This window comes from Ammospiza caudacuta, chromosome 3 (genome assembly GCF_027887145.1).
Source record: "Ammospiza caudacuta isolate bAmmCau1 chromosome 3, bAmmCau1.pri, whole genome shotgun sequence".
NCBI classification, from domain to species: domain Eukaryota; kingdom Metazoa; phylum Chordata; class Aves; order Passeriformes; family Passerellidae; genus Ammospiza; species Ammospiza caudacuta.
The window spans coordinates 76,858,744-76,876,998 of NC_080595.1; the positions used below are offsets into that span (position 1 = coordinate 76,858,744).

General features: G+C 37.7%; 1 protein-coding gene across 1 annotated transcript in view; it reads left to right on the forward strand.

Annotated features, from left to right (window-relative positions):
• Positions 1–18,255, forward strand: part of LDAH (lipid droplet associated hydrolase) — a 111,899-nt gene that overhangs the window by 25,004 nt on the left and 68,640 nt on the right. The window contains exon 3 of the mRNA XM_058801935.1: positions 8,460–8,594. Coding sequence (XP_058657918.1) covers positions 8,460–8,594 — 135 coding nt within the window. The remainder of the gene's footprint in view (positions 1–8,459; positions 8,595–18,255) is intronic.

The window sequence follows — 18,255 nt, forward strand, 5'->3', positions numbered from 1 at the left end:
TGGTGTCCTCTCCCTAATGAGGCATTTTCAGCATGGATCCCTCCTGCCTGGCTGTGTGAGCAGCATCAGGGGAGGAAGTGATCCCTCTCCTGCAGCATGCAGTGGCTTGAGTTGGCAAGAGTTATGGAAAAGTTGTGTTCTGGGGTATTTTTCTTGATTTGAAAATTTTAAAAAAGATCTGTTTCTCTTCATGGGATATCTGAGGCAGGATGGAAGAAGAAATTGCTTAGTGAAGGACTTACCTATGAAGGAAATCCAGTGTTTCCATGTGCATCATGTACAAACAAAGCATTTAAAGTGTTTAAAGCTACAGCAGCAGTGTATAATGTACTTACTTTCTGGGAGCTGATACCAGAAATACCTGAGCTACTATGAATTTGCCTTGATATTAAACATTTTGATTTATTTGTATCTGAAAAGAATGAAAACTAAAAATCCTATTTCAGATTCTAGTTAACACATGGTCTTATTTCTGTCTGATAGTAACTCTTATGGATCACTGAATCAGTACTAGAAATAAATATGACCCATTATGTTCAATATTTGGATTATTATGGAAATTATGGAAAACAGTATGACCAGAAACTCAGTTAGTTATAACTCTTGCTCTTGTTTTACTGTTATGGGCATGATGGGAGATTTTGTTCACTGTCCTGATTTCCCTTTTTGAAAACAAACCTTGATTATCCTAGTTGGATTAAAAAACTCTCATAGGAATAAGTAAATACATAGTGATACATAAATACTGCCTTCCATCTCTAAGTTCTGGATATTTTTTATCCATTGTCACAGCCTTCTCTTAAGAGGCAGAAACTCTTGGCAATAGATCTTGAATGGGTGAACAAATGTGCTTGTGAAGTGATTTGTGTTTTATGTTTTCCTGAAAAAAGTGTTTCAGTTGAAGTCTTCATGGAGCATCTACTTAGGACCAGTATTAATACCCCACCTACAAGGCCTTTTTCCTCAGTCTGAAAAACAGTGGTGTCAATGCAAAGAGTCTGTTCCTAAGGAAATGTGTTGGTAAACCGTGGTTTATCCATGTTCAGAACAGTCTGTTCTTTTATCTTGCATTTCTGAAGACTCAAGGCAGATGCAAAATTAGTTCTCTAAATCATCTTAGATTGTTGGTTTCAAATGCAACATTCTTGATGTTTCAATACACAAAAATTGCACATTTTCAGTCTGTTTTTCTGAAATTGACTGTCTTGGTGCTCTCTGTTGCCATTTATTTCCTGTCTGTTACTACCTTGATAAAACAAAACAAGCAATAGCTAAAACTAATAACCCCAAAGCACCCAAACCTGTGCATTTTCTTATTTTTTTTTAATTCTTACCAGTGGTACAATATAGGAAAATCTGATACAGGTTTGAAAATATTCTTTTTGGTGCCTTTTGAGTGTATTGTTTCCTTTCTCCTTGCATATAATTCAAAAGTGATCAAATTTTCAGAGCTGTGTATCTGCACAAAACAAATAATTTGTGGTTATCTTGGGTTTGAATTCTTTTTTTCCCATCTTTGTCTTTTTCCTGCTGCTGTTGTCTCATCAGGGCTGTGTTATTCAGATGTTTCATAGGCTTTCTTGTGAACCCATTTGACATTAAGTCTCGTGTTCCTCTTCATGCACTTCCTTTGTTCTCCCTCTTTCTTTTAGGAGGTTTGTTTTCTTCTGGTCCAGTGCTGCTTCAGACCACGAAGCTGGCTGAAAAATTCCCACTGGCAATTCCAGACCCAGCACAGAACTCACAGTAGCCTCTCTGCCAGCATTGGTTGTAGGATGGTTTGGGTCAGACCAACCACCTAGTTGTATCTAGTAGTTATATCTGTGTTCATCTGCTTAGGAGACTGTATGTGTGTAAGTGTGTACTAGGAGATCTAACTAAATGTTTTCATTTTTCATTTACTATGGGGAAAACAGCACACAAAAATTATTTAATTGTAAGCACTAGAAAATTCTGTGTTCTACTATTGAAAAGTGTGAAAAACTGGCTATTCCATTGAGAACTCAATTGTTTCAGTTTTATGTCTCAGTCTTAACTCCCTTCCAAGAAACATATTAAAAGTTTACAGACATATTAAAAAATTAAAATCAAGGCTTCTTTTGTATTTATGTACCTCTTTTGGCTGAGATGGCAGAAGTCATTTTGAAGTACATCTGTGGACTTTATAACCCTTGCAATATTGCTTAATTACAAAGTTCAGTAGATTTGCAGTGGATGAAATCAGCATTTTGGACTTCATATCTTATCTGCCTGGATAGATGCTGTTAATTATTGCCATGGGAAAACCAGCATATACTGTCACAATTTTTAGCTGGTAATTTTAGTTCACAAGCTTCAGGCATTCTTGTCACTTGGGCAAAAACAGCTGTGTTAGGTTAATTCAGGTTTATCAGACTGTCTGTGGGTTTTCTTTAGAAGTGAACGAACCTACATTTATCCTAAAAGTGAAGCAGCATTAGGGAACAACAGACAAGCTTATTGGCTTTGCAAAATATATACAAAGAATGTGTATTATAAAATCCTATATGTAAGTTTTATAGCTGTGTCAAACTAATAACAGTGTATGTGTGTACGTATATATGGGGAAAAAATGTGAAATGTTCTTGAAAAATCTCTCTAATAAGCTGTGTTACAGACACCTGGCTGAATCCTTCTGAGATTCCCTATTTTCACAACTCAAGCAAATATCTTACAGTGCTTTCCAGCCAAATTCACTATTCCAGAGTTAGAGAGGATCAAACAGAGTTTTCACATGTGTTTCTGTATAACGTCCTTGTAATGTTTTGCTGCTTGGCTGATGCTGCTCCCCTAGAGTAGGGACTATAAAGGGATACAGGACGAGGAATGCCAGACCCTGAGACGTGTAAACAGGTGAAAGCTTCATTGACATGAGTTTATGATGGTCACTCAATATTTGACATGTTTTATATGAAATCCCTTGACCTTGCATGTCAGAGAGACCTGTGTGTTGCCTTTTAAGGCCTGCTCACCAGCCACGGTGTCAGATTCTGCACTTTTCTCCCAAGTGTGAGAACATCATTGTGTGTTCTGCATGCTCCATTTAAATTCTTCTGACATCTGCGTGGGCTGCTTTCCATTCATTAACATAGGGGAGTTGCATCTTCTTCCATGGTGGCTGGTCACATGCCAAAGGCAGATTAAGTTCCCTTGAGCAAGGAACTTGTCACTGAGGCTCTTCAAGCTGGAGCTGGGAGCTTTGGCAGCTCTGTGAAGAGACAGTGAGAATCATCACCACAAAAATGATTTTTATGTGTCCTGCTGTGCACCCCTGGATTTCAAATTTACTTTATAGCTGCTCTTTTTATTTTATTTTTCTTTTTAGAAGCTGCTTTTTTTTTTTTCCATGCAAGAGACTATAGTGTAAATACTGCAGCATACCCTTCATTCTGAAACTGTGGGTTATTTCTAAAATTACATTTATGGTAATTGCTGGCATATTTTCCAGTTCCTTAAAGTTCTCTGTAAACCCACTGCTGGCTGTGTATTTCCCTTCTTGTATTCATGTAGCTGCCTTTATTCTTTATGGTCCTGCTGAGGTCCCAGAGCAAGCAAAAAGCAACTGCTGGAGAAGTGCATAAAGCACCACGGCTCAGTGCCAGCCGCTGCTCCCAGGGATGGTCAGGCTCCTGGAGACACCACTGGGAGCACTGGGGAACATCTCACAGGACAGTGCATGGAACCCAAATGCTTGTTTCAAAGCAGGATGCAAGAAACCTTGTCACTGTTTGGGATGGCTTAGTTACATGGCAGTTTTTCATTCACTCCCTACCACTCTTGGCTTTTATTATATACTGCTTAAATAAATCTTTCTCAATTCAGCTATCCCTTCCAGAACTGCTAAAAATTACTTAGTTTTATGTTTTAGTCTCAATTTCTTTTGAGCAAGCTGTATATATTTTTGACTTACATTTTTTCTGCACAGAAGGCTTCTTTCTTGTTTTGGTGACTGTCTTCATTTCTAACCTGGAACATTTTTTCCATTGGGCTATCTAGTGCTTGTGTTCTCTTACCTGTGGTTTCCATTTGACATGAATGTGTTCTGTTGCTGAAGAATTCAAAATGCTTGGCAATTTGCAAGCCATAAACGCTGTCATTGCTTGTGAGGAATGGCTATGGTCTGTGACTTTTTAAGAGAGCATGATGTGTTTGTTGTCTTCCATTCATAATTAAACTGATGGAGTTGCACTGATAGTGCACTGTATATAGGTTTAAATTTATCAAGTCTGAATAATTTCTCTTGTGGAAGTGCAGCATCTCAAATATTAGTATTTCATTTTAAGACAAGCCAAGTTCGACTTTGTGATGCATTACATAGGAAATAATGTGAAGTTGGGATAAAGGTTGTTCTTTAGAAGTGATTTCCGGGTAAATATTCTGTTTATAGAAGTTGTTCTCTCTCCACTGCTTAAGTGTCTTATTGAGAAAGCAGATGGCATTTAAAAATCTTGATTTGATGGAAAAAGCATTAACAGGAGAGTGTTTGAAAGGGAAAGGTAGGCAAATGCATCTTTATATGCCATGTTTGTATTTCTACTTATATGGGTGACTAAAGAGTAGTAGTTCTAGTTCTTGGAAGCCTGTATCTGCAGTATATAGAAGTGGAGAATATTTACCTCCTAAAATAGCTCTAGGTTCCACCTCTGCACTCGTGGTTGTTCTGTACTGTTTTGTGTTAGCTGTGGGTGGAACAGATCGGAAAAGGAAGCAGTGGATTCCCGTCTTCAAATTAAAAATGGAAAGACTTTGAGCTTAATGTAGAATAGCTGGGTGAAATGTCATGGGTTACGGAGAGAAACAGGGAGTGTGGCAGGAGTTCTTTGCATATTGCAGCCAGTGGGCACATCAGATAAAGTAGTCCTGCTGTTCTCATTCACTGTGTAAGTTGTCCATTTGACACAGTCTTTCCATGAAGTGCTTGGAAATCTTTTGCAAATTAGACAAATCCTCAGTGTACTACAGTCTTGATTCTTTTTCTGTTATGGTCACCATTTACAGCTGTTGTTTAAAAGACTTCTGATACAACATAAATGTCGTTGAAAATTAAGCACAGTTGAGAGTAACTGCTTAAGATGTGCTTCATGCTTCAGATGACTGCAATTTGAGATTTATTGGCATGCATGAGTGATTCAGCTGCCCTGAGGTGTCTAAGGATTGATGTGGTATTCAAATAACTGGAGTAACCTTCAAATCATGGGGGTTAACACTGCATTTACTTATGGTTTCCATTTTTTTGACACTTGGTTGCTGAGTGATAGAGCATAGGCAGTTCTGGTTTACTGTACTGGGAAATCCTTCTAAAGCACAAATGAGCACTGCCTCGGTGCCCTTGTGATTGACCTGGTAGTTCTTTATCTATAAAATAAAATAATTTAATTGAACACAGATCAGTTGCAAAGATCAGCCTAAAACATTATTGATCACAGGCTGCTGTATGTATTAAGTCCCAGTTTCTATTAGCTGTTACTCTGTTATATGAAGAAAATCTTAATCAGTCCAGGTTCATTTTTTTTGTTTCCTCTCATAAAGTATTTTGACAGCAGCTCAATCAAGAAGATATAAAATTACTTTGAAGACATATGAGATAAACATTATTCAGTCATAAATATTGTAGATGCCAGCTTTCAAGAACTAGGACTATTAATCTGCATTTACTTAGGTCACTGCAAATCTGGAATAACTCCATTGGAATTGTAAGTTCAATAAAGAATCAATTTATAACTGCTTTACACATGGTGATTTTTGCTGTAGAAATTTTCTGTAGAAATTTTTGCTGTTAAAATTCTTGTTGATTTTCATTCCCCTGTGTGCCAGCAGTTCTCATTCATACCCATTCAAGGCATTTTGAAATGCCAGTAGCAGTTCTAACAGGTCAGATCTCGCAGGTATCTCTTACCAGGGGCAGATGCTTATGAGGACTGGGGTTTCTTTTGCATTCATGGATTTTCTCTTTTACCTGCCTAAAAAACACACCAAATTAACACAGGATAAAAGTCTCCTTTCCCTGAAAAAAGTATTAGATTGTCTTAGGCTTTTTATAATATTTGATGCAAAGCCTCGCTGTTCTTCAGCTGATGACCAAATCCTGAGCAGATTTTACGTCTTAGGTTCACCTGCTGATGATGGAAAAGAGCACCATATGTCTAAGCTGCTGTCATTTCTCCCCATCCTTGTTCTGCATTATTAAAGGAGAAAAAAGTGCAAAGAAAAAATGCTATGATTGAGATTAATTTTGTGATTCCTTGATCTCAAAACTCCTAATGGTGTTATATTCCAGGATTAAACACAATGCAAAACATTATGATCATTTGTACTACAGAAGACACAATTGATTTTGGATTGCTGCTACTTTTTTCTTCTGCCTTGCTGAAAGACAGATTTCCTCTGTGTAACATCAATCCAAGGAACTTGACAAATGATGTCAAGATTATGTTTTATTGTCTCTGGGGCCCTTCATGTTATATATTTTTGATGTATGAAAGCGTGATGCAATTGTATGGATATGTGAACCTTGTGAATTTTAAATTGTTTTCCTGGAAATCAACTTGCACAAATTTGATTGTGTTCTGGAGTTTTTACAAAACAAGTTTCTTTTTTTTAAAAGTCTCCTTTAATGGCAAGCTTACAATGAGATGCTTAGAAATACGTAATAACTGATTGTGACGTTTTGAGGTTGAGGATTTTTTCCCCCCCACATCTGTGTGTGTAGTCCAGTAAAAATAATGTTTGTCTAAGATCAGTAGTTTTATTAAGATTTAAAACCCCCCAGAGACACTCAGTACATGCAAGTGAGGGGTGAATGTGTGAGATACATTACCTAGAGGGAAAGGCTCCCTTCCTGTGCTCATGCATCATCCCAGGGTGAGCTGTGGTACGAGCTCCCGTGCACGTGGCTCTGCTCCGCGTGGCTCTGGGTGCCTCGGTGGCACTGGGCTCAGGGAACCTCTTGGGACAGCAGTGAACTTACTGTGTGCTACCTGAACAGCAAAAGGGTGGAAGAAAAACAAGAAAATATGAAAATACCCACTACAGAAAGAGAAGAAGTGGAATAACCCTTGTTTTTATTTCCATACGCCGTTTTCACAGGTACTAATTTGATTATAGGTCTAATCCTTCTCTGTCACTATCAATACTTTCACAGCTCAGCTTCTGTTATTACAATCAGATGGATATAGAGGAGTTGACAGAATTTGAATGAAGGCTTTTTTGTTTTGTAATACACTGGTGTAATTTTGGAATGTTTTTGTCTTAAAAAATGACAGCCTTTTGACACAATACTGCTCATGCTGCCTTTTGCTGTTGATGATACCCAAACTAAGAATTGCCTGATGTTAGAGTTGAAAGACACATAACTGAGCAATCCCAGCCATGATGGTGAGCTTTGCTGGCATCTAAACAATAATAAAAAATCAGTGTAACTACTCTGGAAAACCATCAAATAAATAAATAAGTAAATATGAATTTTATGTTCTGATGTCTGTGTGGAATTTTTATGTATCCTGTGGAAATTAGGAAAGTTCTGCTTTGTCTTCATATGAATTTCCTCTCCAATTTACATCACTAGTGATATCCAAACGAGAAAGAAAAAAGGAGGAGTAAAGTATAGAGTTTTGTTTGGCAATCCAGAGATCCCTTTCACAGATGTACTTTTATCTTTGGGACAATATTTCTGTTTCCACATCAGCAGTGGTGTATGACTGTTGATATTTTCTGTGTTTAACAGTGGATTTTAGAGTAGGGTGGTCTGAATTCCCAGGGCAAGCCATAGCCATTCAGACACCGGCCTTTTATGAGAAGCCCTCAAAAGCTGCTGGGACACCAGGAGGGAGGACAGGTTATCCCATGGTTCTAGAGCAGAAGATTTGAAAAGGAAAGAGCTTCTCCACTGGTGTAAAAAGGGACAGATAAAAAATGAAGTTGCAAGCAGGAAAATATTTATTTGGTCCAATGTGTTTAGGATAAAATCATCCTTTCTTTTAGGGTCAGGACAGCCTTTTTGTATAGTAACAATGCCACATACCTATTTTGAAGTGGTTACACTGAGATATTTGGAAAGCAGGCATCTGGATCACATGATACATGCTGTAGACTTAGTGATGTTTTAGTTTCACATTCCTGTAACTGGATGGGATAGATAAGCAAGCTGATTGACCTCTGATGGAAAAAGATGTTTTCACTTGTGTTGGACTTCAATTTTAGGTTTTGCAATTTCAAAGTAATTCTGTGAAATGCTTCCCATGAGTGCCATTGGTCACTGGAATTAAACAAGTTCAATAGCATAGGGGAAATGAACATAACTTTGGGGAAATGAAAACTGGAAATGTACTAGAGAAAATAAATTAGCAAATTGCTGTGTAATGCTGTTTAGTTTGTTTTGAAGCAGATTGCTTGCTGTTGGAAGGTTATTATTGACTGTGCTTCTATGTTTTGTTTTTTGGCAGGTAACCCAGGACTGGCAGGTTATTACAGGACCTTTATACAGGCCCTTTATTGTGGACTGAACCAGCAGTATCCTGTCTGGGTTGTGAGCCATGCTGGACACTGTAAACCTCCGAGTGGGATGGAAATGATAGAAGGTACAATACTGTAACCTATGCATACAATTGTTTATACTCTTCCAGTTTCAGCGGCAAAACTTGTGCTTATTGAAAACAGATTGACTTGAGTTTTTAAATGTCTCCATTGTATATCCACAGAACAATTTTCAGTTGTATGAGAAGTTAGTGAAGTATTTTAGGTAAATTAGATTTGCCAGACAAATATGTGCTTTTAGGAGAATAAAAGAGTTTACTGTTGGCAGTTGTTAGAGACACATTACAGTGAAGAAGGTGTAGAATGTGTTTATGTTGAGAAGAGTAGATAGAAAAGTACATTTTTAAATTAAATGTCCAGTTCAGAGATGGAGTACGTTAGGAGAGATTTAATTATCTCAGAATTTAAAAATAGCCATACTAAATCAGTGAATTACCTGGAAGTTAAGTCTTTCTGAGACTGGAGTATGGGGTGTTTGCAGGGGAGAGGTTGCTTGTGTATCTGTTAAGAGTATTTTAACATGCAGATCTGCAGCAAGAGATGGTGCTCCAAGCACAGTTAGGTGGGGGAGCCTGCAGTGAATCCTGTCCTGAAAGCTGATAGATGTTGGAAGTCCTCTGGACTTGGTCAAGCTACAGTGACGTAGCATAAATTGGCATTTCTGATATTTTCTTCCTATATCACACTGTGCTGACACCCCCCTTTGGAGACCACTGATTTAGAGTGTGCAAGCATTTAAATTGTGCACTTGACTTGTGAATTATGCTGCCCTGTAAAGGGGTCTTAAATGTAGCAAACTACAAAGGAATAATATGCCTGATAAGATTTAGTTCAAGTACATTTTGGAAGTCTAATAAAGACTAAAGTAAGTTTTCCAACAGCAGCCATCGATCACAGACTACTTCCTAATTGACTGGAGGGATATCACTTAGCAATTTGGAAACTGAACAAAGCTACACCCTTCATTTCTACTTCTGTATGATATCCTTCTTTTCAGAGAACTCTTGCAAGCCTTGCTTCACAGAGGCACACACCGTTAATTGAACATTTCTCTGCTGTAATTCTGCTCCCAGTAATCAATCCACTGTGCACAACTATTTGAAACTTAATTTTACTCATTGAATACAATACAGAAGTTATACCTCAGTTTCAAAGGCCTTATCCTCATCAGTTTTTAAAAAGACATTTGTTTTGAACACTACTGTGAACATAAAACAGGCCAACATCAATCCTTAAGTGTAGGCAAAATTACAAAAATGAGAACAGTTTTCTAGTTCTCTCTTATTTGATTTAAAATTAGCATAAAACATGCATAGACAGCAGGTGTACATACATAGCAATGTTTAATTCTGTAGACATCTGTAGACATAATTAAGTGGTTTAATTCTGTAGACATCTGCTGTGGCTGGATGAGAAATAAGAACTAGAACATTTCACACAGAAGTAAGTGTAGAATCTTGGGATCATTACATTTGGAAAAGATCAAGGCAACCAAATGCCACCGTACCCACTAAACCACATTATGTGTCACATCTGCTTGTTTTTTGAACCCTTCCAAGGATGGTGACTCCACCACTTCCCTGGGCAGCCTGTTCCAATGCTTAACCACTCTCAGTGAAGAAAGTTTACCTGGTGTCCAAGCTGAACCTTTCTTGGCACAACTTGAGGTCATTTTCTCCTGTTGTATCCCTTAGAGACCAACTCCTGCCTGCCTGGCTACACCCTTTTTTCAGGTAGCTGTAGACAGCCATAAGGTCCTCCCTGAACTTCTTTTTTCCAAGCTGAACACCCCCTGGTCCCTAAGCTGCTCCTCATCAAATTTGTGCTTCAGACCCTTCCCCAGCTCATTGCCTTTCTCTGGACACACTCCAATGCCTCAGTGTCCTTCAAGAAGATGGAAGGCATGCTTTTGTTTGTCCTTAGGGCTGCCAATAAACTACTTTTGGTAGAAAAGTGAGACTGATAGTAAAGAGAAATTAAATCAGAAATAAATTATTAATTTATTTACCCTAATAGTCTGTGTTTGCCAAGTGCTACAGAAATATGGAATCCTGTGATTCATATCTTAATCAACTAAAGAGGCACAATTGATGTATTAAAATGTCATATACCTAATTAGTAGTTAGTCAGCATTCATTACTTAATGATACCATATTTGGTCAAATGATAAATAATATTAAAGATAAATCTCTAGAACTTTGTAAACAATATGGATGAGTACTGAGTTAGACACAGTCAAATCAGCAAGGCATGTTTTTCCTTCTGAATGACAGGAAATTTTGAGTGGCATTCTTAATAATCAATTTACAAAATAAATTTCTAGTTAGATCTTTAATGTTCTATGGACTGTAGAAGATAATAGTGTGTCCTTTAAATCTGCTAAACTAGCCTTAGTTTATGGTTCTTCGTGAAAAAAGACAGGTAATGACTGGTTTCTAGTCCATCAAAAAGAGTGTTTCCACTGCTTGCTCTTTACACAGGGGGAGTAGGGCCTTCAGACCATTTTGAAACTGAATTACATCCTAAGAAACAGTATGGGAAAAGCAGAGAAGTGGTGAAGGAATAATAAATTATCTGTGAAGACATTGATTATGTGAACCCGAAATGTTAATGTACCATTAGTGTGAAGTTTTGAACTCAAATTAAGTTGTGCATAAAAAGAAATAAATTCTAGCATTACAGGAAAAATTGGAAGTGGTATGTAGCTTAAATTTATTTGATATATTGCTTCTTGGCTGTTGTTATAATTCATCTGAATGGAGTTTGCTTTTGCAGCCCTCTGGCTTCTAATGAAACTGCAGAATTGGCTATGAGTGAGAATCTGCCTCTAGCTCAAGTGGTATAAATCCAGAAAAAATGACTGAAATTGTTTGGGTAAAACTGAATTTATGCTTCAGCAAGTTAATAATCTTGTTAATTGCTGGCTAGTTGTCCACCAAAGGACAGATAGAAGTGTGGGCATGATTAGCAGATATGAGCCATAAGTTTTTACCATCGTGATATGCTGTGCTGGCAGGAGAGAGCCCAAAATAGTAGCCTGAGCAAGACAAAGAGTGTGGTGTTCTGTAATAAGAGGTTATGAGTTATTTAGGACCATGATTCCCAAACTGTGATCTGGCTGATCAGATGCAATTGGCACTTTAGCTGCTTTCCACTTGCTAAGGGGAATGAATAGTAACTAAGAATACTTTTCCAATATTTGCTGCTGTGCCCTTGGAGATGTTGTACCACCATGAATGTGTGGTGCTGGCAAGGAGTGGGATTGTGGTCTGCACTGCTGCAAACAGGAGAGGAGAAGGTCATGGAAGTTTGGTGTTCCAAGAACTGAGTTCCTAAAAATAGGGACTTTTCCTTGTTGTTGAGTATCAAAGAATTATAGAATGGCCTGGGTTGGAAGGGAGCTTAAATGTAGTTTAGTTACAACCCCCCTGCCACGGACACAGACACCTTCCACTAGACCAGGTTGCTCACAGCTCCATCCAGCCTGGCCTTAAACATTTCCAGGGACAGAAGTTACATGGACACAGGGACTCTGTGTGCATTTGGTAGTTTTTGCTGGCTTGTGACTCATTTATTTTAAGTAGAATAGATGTTTTTAGCAATTGCTGATGAGGGAAAATACCTACATTGCTGAATCAGGTGGATCAGAGATACTGGCAGTTTCTTTGGTCAGTACAAAAACACCTCAGAATTAATCTCTCTTGTACTCAGAAGTTTTTTGACCAGCAAATCCTTATCTATGCTTCAGCCCTATATGATTAGTTATAACAGCAGATATGTGGCCACACTGAGGTATGCAGTGATAGATTTAAAAAGCATTTATGTCTGGCATATTTATATATATGGGAGAAAAGCAGTAGGAAGGCAGCTGGGCTGGCATCTCACATACATACTTTAAGCTTATGCATATTTAATTCATGTTACATACATTTAATTCACATTAATTTCTATTTCAACAACATTTTCTGCTTCCTAGGCTTATCAATTAAAATATCTGAGAATCATTAATTATATTTAGTGTAAGTTCCTTTGAGGTTTAGTCAGTTATATTTCTGTATTACAGATGCAGAAAACTCTGTAGTCATGTTTATGGCCTAGAATACATTAAAATTCTGCTTAACTGTAATGCAGATTTATATGACACAGTGTCTCCCAGTGTAGTGGTATCACACTGTAGATACAATAAAAACCCCAAGTTTTGAGCATGCCATCACAGTAGAATTAGTGCTGGTTTCACAACTATTTCATACCAAGTGTAGTTTTTTAATGTAGAGAGAGGTGAAGGTTCCTGTTCACAGAGCTGGCCTTGGCACTGATGAATCACATGGAGCTCCTCACCTGGTGTTTGTCAGCAGTGAGGGACCCCAGGTCAGGGTGTGCACAGAGGGACTGGCTGCTGTCGCAGGATGGGACAGGAACTGTCACTGCAGCGCAGTCCTGCTGCCCCTTGTGATCCAGCAACTGCTGCTGCCCAGAAACCTTATTCCTTCCTTGGAAAAGGCAGCCTAAGGAAGGAAGCGTGTGTGCATGTGTAAAAGTTATTAGGAGCCATTTAAATGTTGAGGTTTTTGTCTTAGCCTGGTAAGATCTGAATTTTACTGTATGGCTTTAATGCGAAGTGTCTATTTTAAGGAAACAAATGGTCAGTTCATCTTATGAACCCACTGGAATGCTTGAAATCTAGATGTGTGAAAAGTAAGCAGCCCTAGGGATGCTGCACTACTCCAGTTACTTTCCTTTAAACCACATTCAGTTAATTATTCATGGAGGTCCCGTAATCATGCCCATAATTATGCAAATACATCCTTAGAGTGATATCTTGGCATTTGGCATTGACTTTATCAGTCCTGCTTAATTTTAAGCATGTGTTTAAAAGTCTTGTTCCATTCAAAATCAAAACTAAGAAAATTATAATTTTGCCATATTTGAAATATTTCTAAGTTGCTCTTGTTGCTTTCTTTTCTGGCCATTCAAAATGTTAACAGTTTTAAGTGTTTATATTATCATACCTTAGCAGCCATGTATTTAATTATAAAGCTCATTTAAACACTATTAAGCTCATTTTGATACCACTTAATGTATATCCCATTGAGTTTGATGGAGTAGTGACTAATTTTTGCTGACATTACAAGGACTAGGACTTTGTCTTTACATTTCTTATGGCTATGTGAAAAATAGGTTCTCTGCATTCTCTTATTTCTTTCAGGGTTTTCCACTAAGTCTGTTGACATAATATCTATTGGAATATTATTAAAAAATGTTTCTGTGGAGAGCTTTTCAATCCATTCTAGTACCTTATTCAACTAATTCCTTGGTCAAAAGAACTAGAATTTTTTATCCATACCTACAAATAAGAAAAATATAATTCTGTTTTTAATGATATTTGAAAAATGATACAATCTTCTGGATCTTTACCCAGAAAACAAGATGTTAAAAAAAAAAGGCAAGAATTCATCCATTAGAGAGCACAATGTCTTTACTGCATTCCAAGAAACTTTGGATGTAGGCTTTGAAATTGTTTATGGGTTATTTTGTGCATTTCATCCCATGACATAGGTATGTTCTGATTTGATACCATCTGATACCAGCATTTCTGTTTAGATGCAGGTGGCTTTTAGTGGGGGGGGAAGTGCTCAAGAATGTTCTACCTGGTCAAAAGGTAACAGTTCCATCTTCTGGTGTCTGTCTGAAGGCAGGTCACAGTTCCTGAGATGAGCAGTGCTATGATGTTTTAGAGTAGCTTGCTTAAATGTTTACCATACTGTTGAAGGGAAAGTAAAAACCTAATGTAATTTGAAAAAAAACCCCACAATATTTATATGATCAGGTTATTTTCCCCAGAGAGAATATTTAGGAATCTTTTAATGCAACTCAATTTGAAAGATATTCTTGCATCTGCTAACAGAATGACAATGAAGTTTTGAGGTTTTGTCAATTAATAAATATATAAAAATAACCTAATTTACTACAGTTATTGAATTACTTGGTGTGGTCAGGTGACTACTTGTTTGCCAAGTAATTCCCCATTGGGTTAAACATTGTAGATAATTAAAATTCTTTGGCACTTTCCTTGTCACTTTTTTAAGAACAGAACTATGATTTCAAGCCTATTATTGCTGAGCTTGCTGCCACTTCCTGCCATGCTATGGTTTATGTGATTTGGGGGATTTTTCAGTTAATCACAAAGAGGGCAATATCAGTGTCCCTGAATACACTTCAGTATGAAAGTACAAGAGCATATTTGGAGCTGTTTGTGTCTAGAGTCCAGGTAAAAGTCAGGTGATGTCTTATTATATAAATTATACTGTAAAGCCTCAGGCAGTTTCAAAATGTTTGTATTGAGCTGTTGCTTCAATGCCTGCTGATGTAAATGAGTGAGGAAACCAGACTTTTTACAACCGTGCCTCTAGAACTGCTTGTGGTGAACTGATTTACTTTTCATGAAGGATCTCTCACATGTGTAAAAGAACACCAAAAAATCCTTCATTCATCCCCTACCATGGGCAGAGACACCTTCCATGAGATAAGGCTGCTCAAAGCCCAGTCCAGCCTGTCCTTGAGGGGTGGAACATCCACAACACACAGGACAAAATTTCTTCCTTATACCTGAACTAAACCTGCCCTCTTCCAGTTTAAAGCCATTTTTCTTTCTCCTATCACTTCATGCCCTTGTAAAAGTCCCTCTCTCTCTTGGTTGTAGCCCCTTTAAGTACTCAGTACCCTTTTGTACTGGTGGCACTTGAGTCTCTATTTCACCTATCAGGTAAACTCCCAAGTAGAATAAAGCCATCACAGCAATACCTTGGGCAGGTTGCCATGGTTGTATGCTGGGCATTTCAGGTGGGTGGCTAAGAAAGAAACCTTCAGCATTTTCTTCAGGAAGGTTAAAAAGGAAACTGCTATCTTGGTAACAGAGAATTAAATGTTAAACAGTGTAACAGAACACTGGAGAAGAAAAGATAAAAATCAGAATTTAAAGCAGTCATTTCACAAAAATCTGTTTCTTCCCCAAAGATACAGAATTTGCACTGAACAGCTTATGCAAATGGTTACCTAAAACATCAGCAACTGATGAAGAAACCTGCTACATTTATACAAAGTACAAGGTGAAATTCTATTTGCTCTGCCGAGTTTTCCCATTGATTTTCATAAATTCAGACTTTTGCAGGTGCTGTTTTGTCTGTTTCTCTTTTGCCAGTGGGGATCAGTGCTGGGAGTCACTGAGCCATGGTTGGATCCCTGTGCTTCAGGTCCCACACGTTGTGTGAGGAGGAGCCCAGGCAGAGATTACAAAGCTTTTCAGGGCAGGTTGGGAGTGTTGACTGAGTCCTGTGAGGTGGCACTGCATTGCAGAATATTTTGCAGACGAGCTGTGCTACAGCCCTCAGCACTGCTAGCAGGGGGTTGTGTTCTCTGCTGCCATAAACTGATATTTTTGCAGTTTTTGACAGCTCTTTGCAGTCTGTTCTGTGCTACCAGTTTACTCCAGCAGAGAATAGAAGATAATAATTCTGAAGGGTTCTTATAATCTATCAGTTTTGAGGGATACAGGTGAAAGATGGAAAATTGTTATACTTGCCTAAGTAGATCATTTACTCCTTAAAAAGAATGTTGTTGTTAAATAATTTACAATATGAAATTTAAAATTTCTATGGACAAATGAACATAGAAACCTACACTTTTCTTTATACTTCTATTGAAACAGTGTCATCCAAGATGAATATTCACAAGGGCAAAGAAAAACACTAAGTTTATTGGATGCCATCCTAATGCCTATTATAAGAGCTGGTGAAACAGGAAGTGCATTACTGTTATTTTAGTACTACTCTGAAGACTCATACTTAATTGAACATGTCAGTCTTGGCTTATACCATGCTAATGAATAAAATTTTGGGATAGATTTTCAAGAAAAATTGTTACTGGCCTGGCAAATTAAAAGTTACAGCTTGAATTCAGTATAAGCATCAAACACTTCAGAAAATGTCACCCATCCATCTGTCCAATCACTGTGAGTACAAATTCTGTATTGTAACTTGGGCTGCTGTATGACTGCCCCTCTCAACTCCTTGCTTTTTCCCTTTTCTTTCTCTTAACATCATGGTGTGCACCTTCTCATTTTCTCTTACTTTGAAAATAATTCTTTTTATTTCCTGTCTGTGAAATAACATGGGTTGTCTTCCTTGGCCAGCTGTCTTACTCTGCTCTAAACTGTGGCTCTCCCTTGTTTGCTCTTAGTCCTTCTTTCTCTATTTGTATCTGTTTAAACTTCCCAAAGTTTTGAAGTGCTGTTTTCAATAAGTGTGGCTGTTGGACTTGCCTACTGTGGTGCAGCACCTCATTTGTCATAACCAATGGAATCAATGCCTGTGAAGTGATACTTATCTATTTTTGTTCCCTTCAATACTCACACAATTTCTACTGTCCTTTCCTTACCATCTCTGCTATACCTCCCCATTCTTGGTGGTGTGCAGAACATCATTCTTCTGGTTTTCTTCCATTGTTAATCTGTATAAAAGCAAGTTGTGTTGAAGTGTGCAGTTTTGTTTGTGTGGGTGAGTGGGAGGCGTTGACACAGACTTGCCCTTGGCTTCAGAAACAAGAAACATAGCATGGACAATCACCTTCCCAGGGACTCAGACCTCTTTGCTTTTTGCTCCTTGAGCTCATTTTATGTTGGAAATTCAGATCTGCTCCTATACAGGGATGGGTCTCTAGTTTGTACCCTGCAAAGTGTGGGGTTTTTTGTAAGTTTGTTTTACAGTTTGTTTTCTCTCTTCATAATACAATGCTGAGAATTATTACAGGTTGCACTTCCTGCAGTTATTCAGCTTACTGACTATGAAGTGCAGTCATTCAAATACAGAGAACTTTACCATATACATTATGTAAATCACCCATATAACATCTGCTTTACGCTCATTAAAGTGGTTGGAATGGAGATGTTGATTGGTGTAGAACTGCATAATAAAACACTGCTTCATGGTGTTTGCCTTGCATTGGGGACAACCAACAAAATTCTGCTTCAAAGTTTGTACTGTTATTTCATAATTACTTGATAATAGTTACTCTGAACAGAGGGGAGCAAGACTGGAAATGTAAGACAAAATAAGTTTCTAAGAGATAATTTTAAAAGTTCAGAGTGCTCCTGTATACTTTTAATAAAAATCTGGGGTTTAATACTTGTCATGTTTATTAGTTCATTCTGTCAGACTACTCCTGTACTAATTTAATTATAATATAGCTTCCTTTGAAAAACATATTAGGTGTTAAACAAGTGTCCCAGCAATAGGTGTGTAGAAAGCAAAGGAAATCAGTAGTTCAATTTGTAAAATAAGGCCTTGTTATTTTTCTAGTAAAGAAAATAATACCTTTGAAAAACATATTAGGTGTTAAACAAGTGTCCCAGCAATAGGTGTGTAGAAAGCAAAGGAAATGAGTAGTTCAATTTGTAAAATAAGGCCTTGTTATTTTTCTAGTAAAGAAAATAATACATATTTCCACTTCAGTATCTTGAGTAAATGGTAATTTATTTGTGGAGGATACCTTTACAAAAAGTAATTGCTCTAATAAACAGTAATGAATGGTGTGTTTATCTTATAAGTTGCATGAACAGTTCCTGAGGGTGCTAGGGCCAGACTAAGGTCTAAGGGTTAATCTAAAACACAGTGCTTTAAGACCTGGTACTTAGTGTCAGGAGGAGTTCTT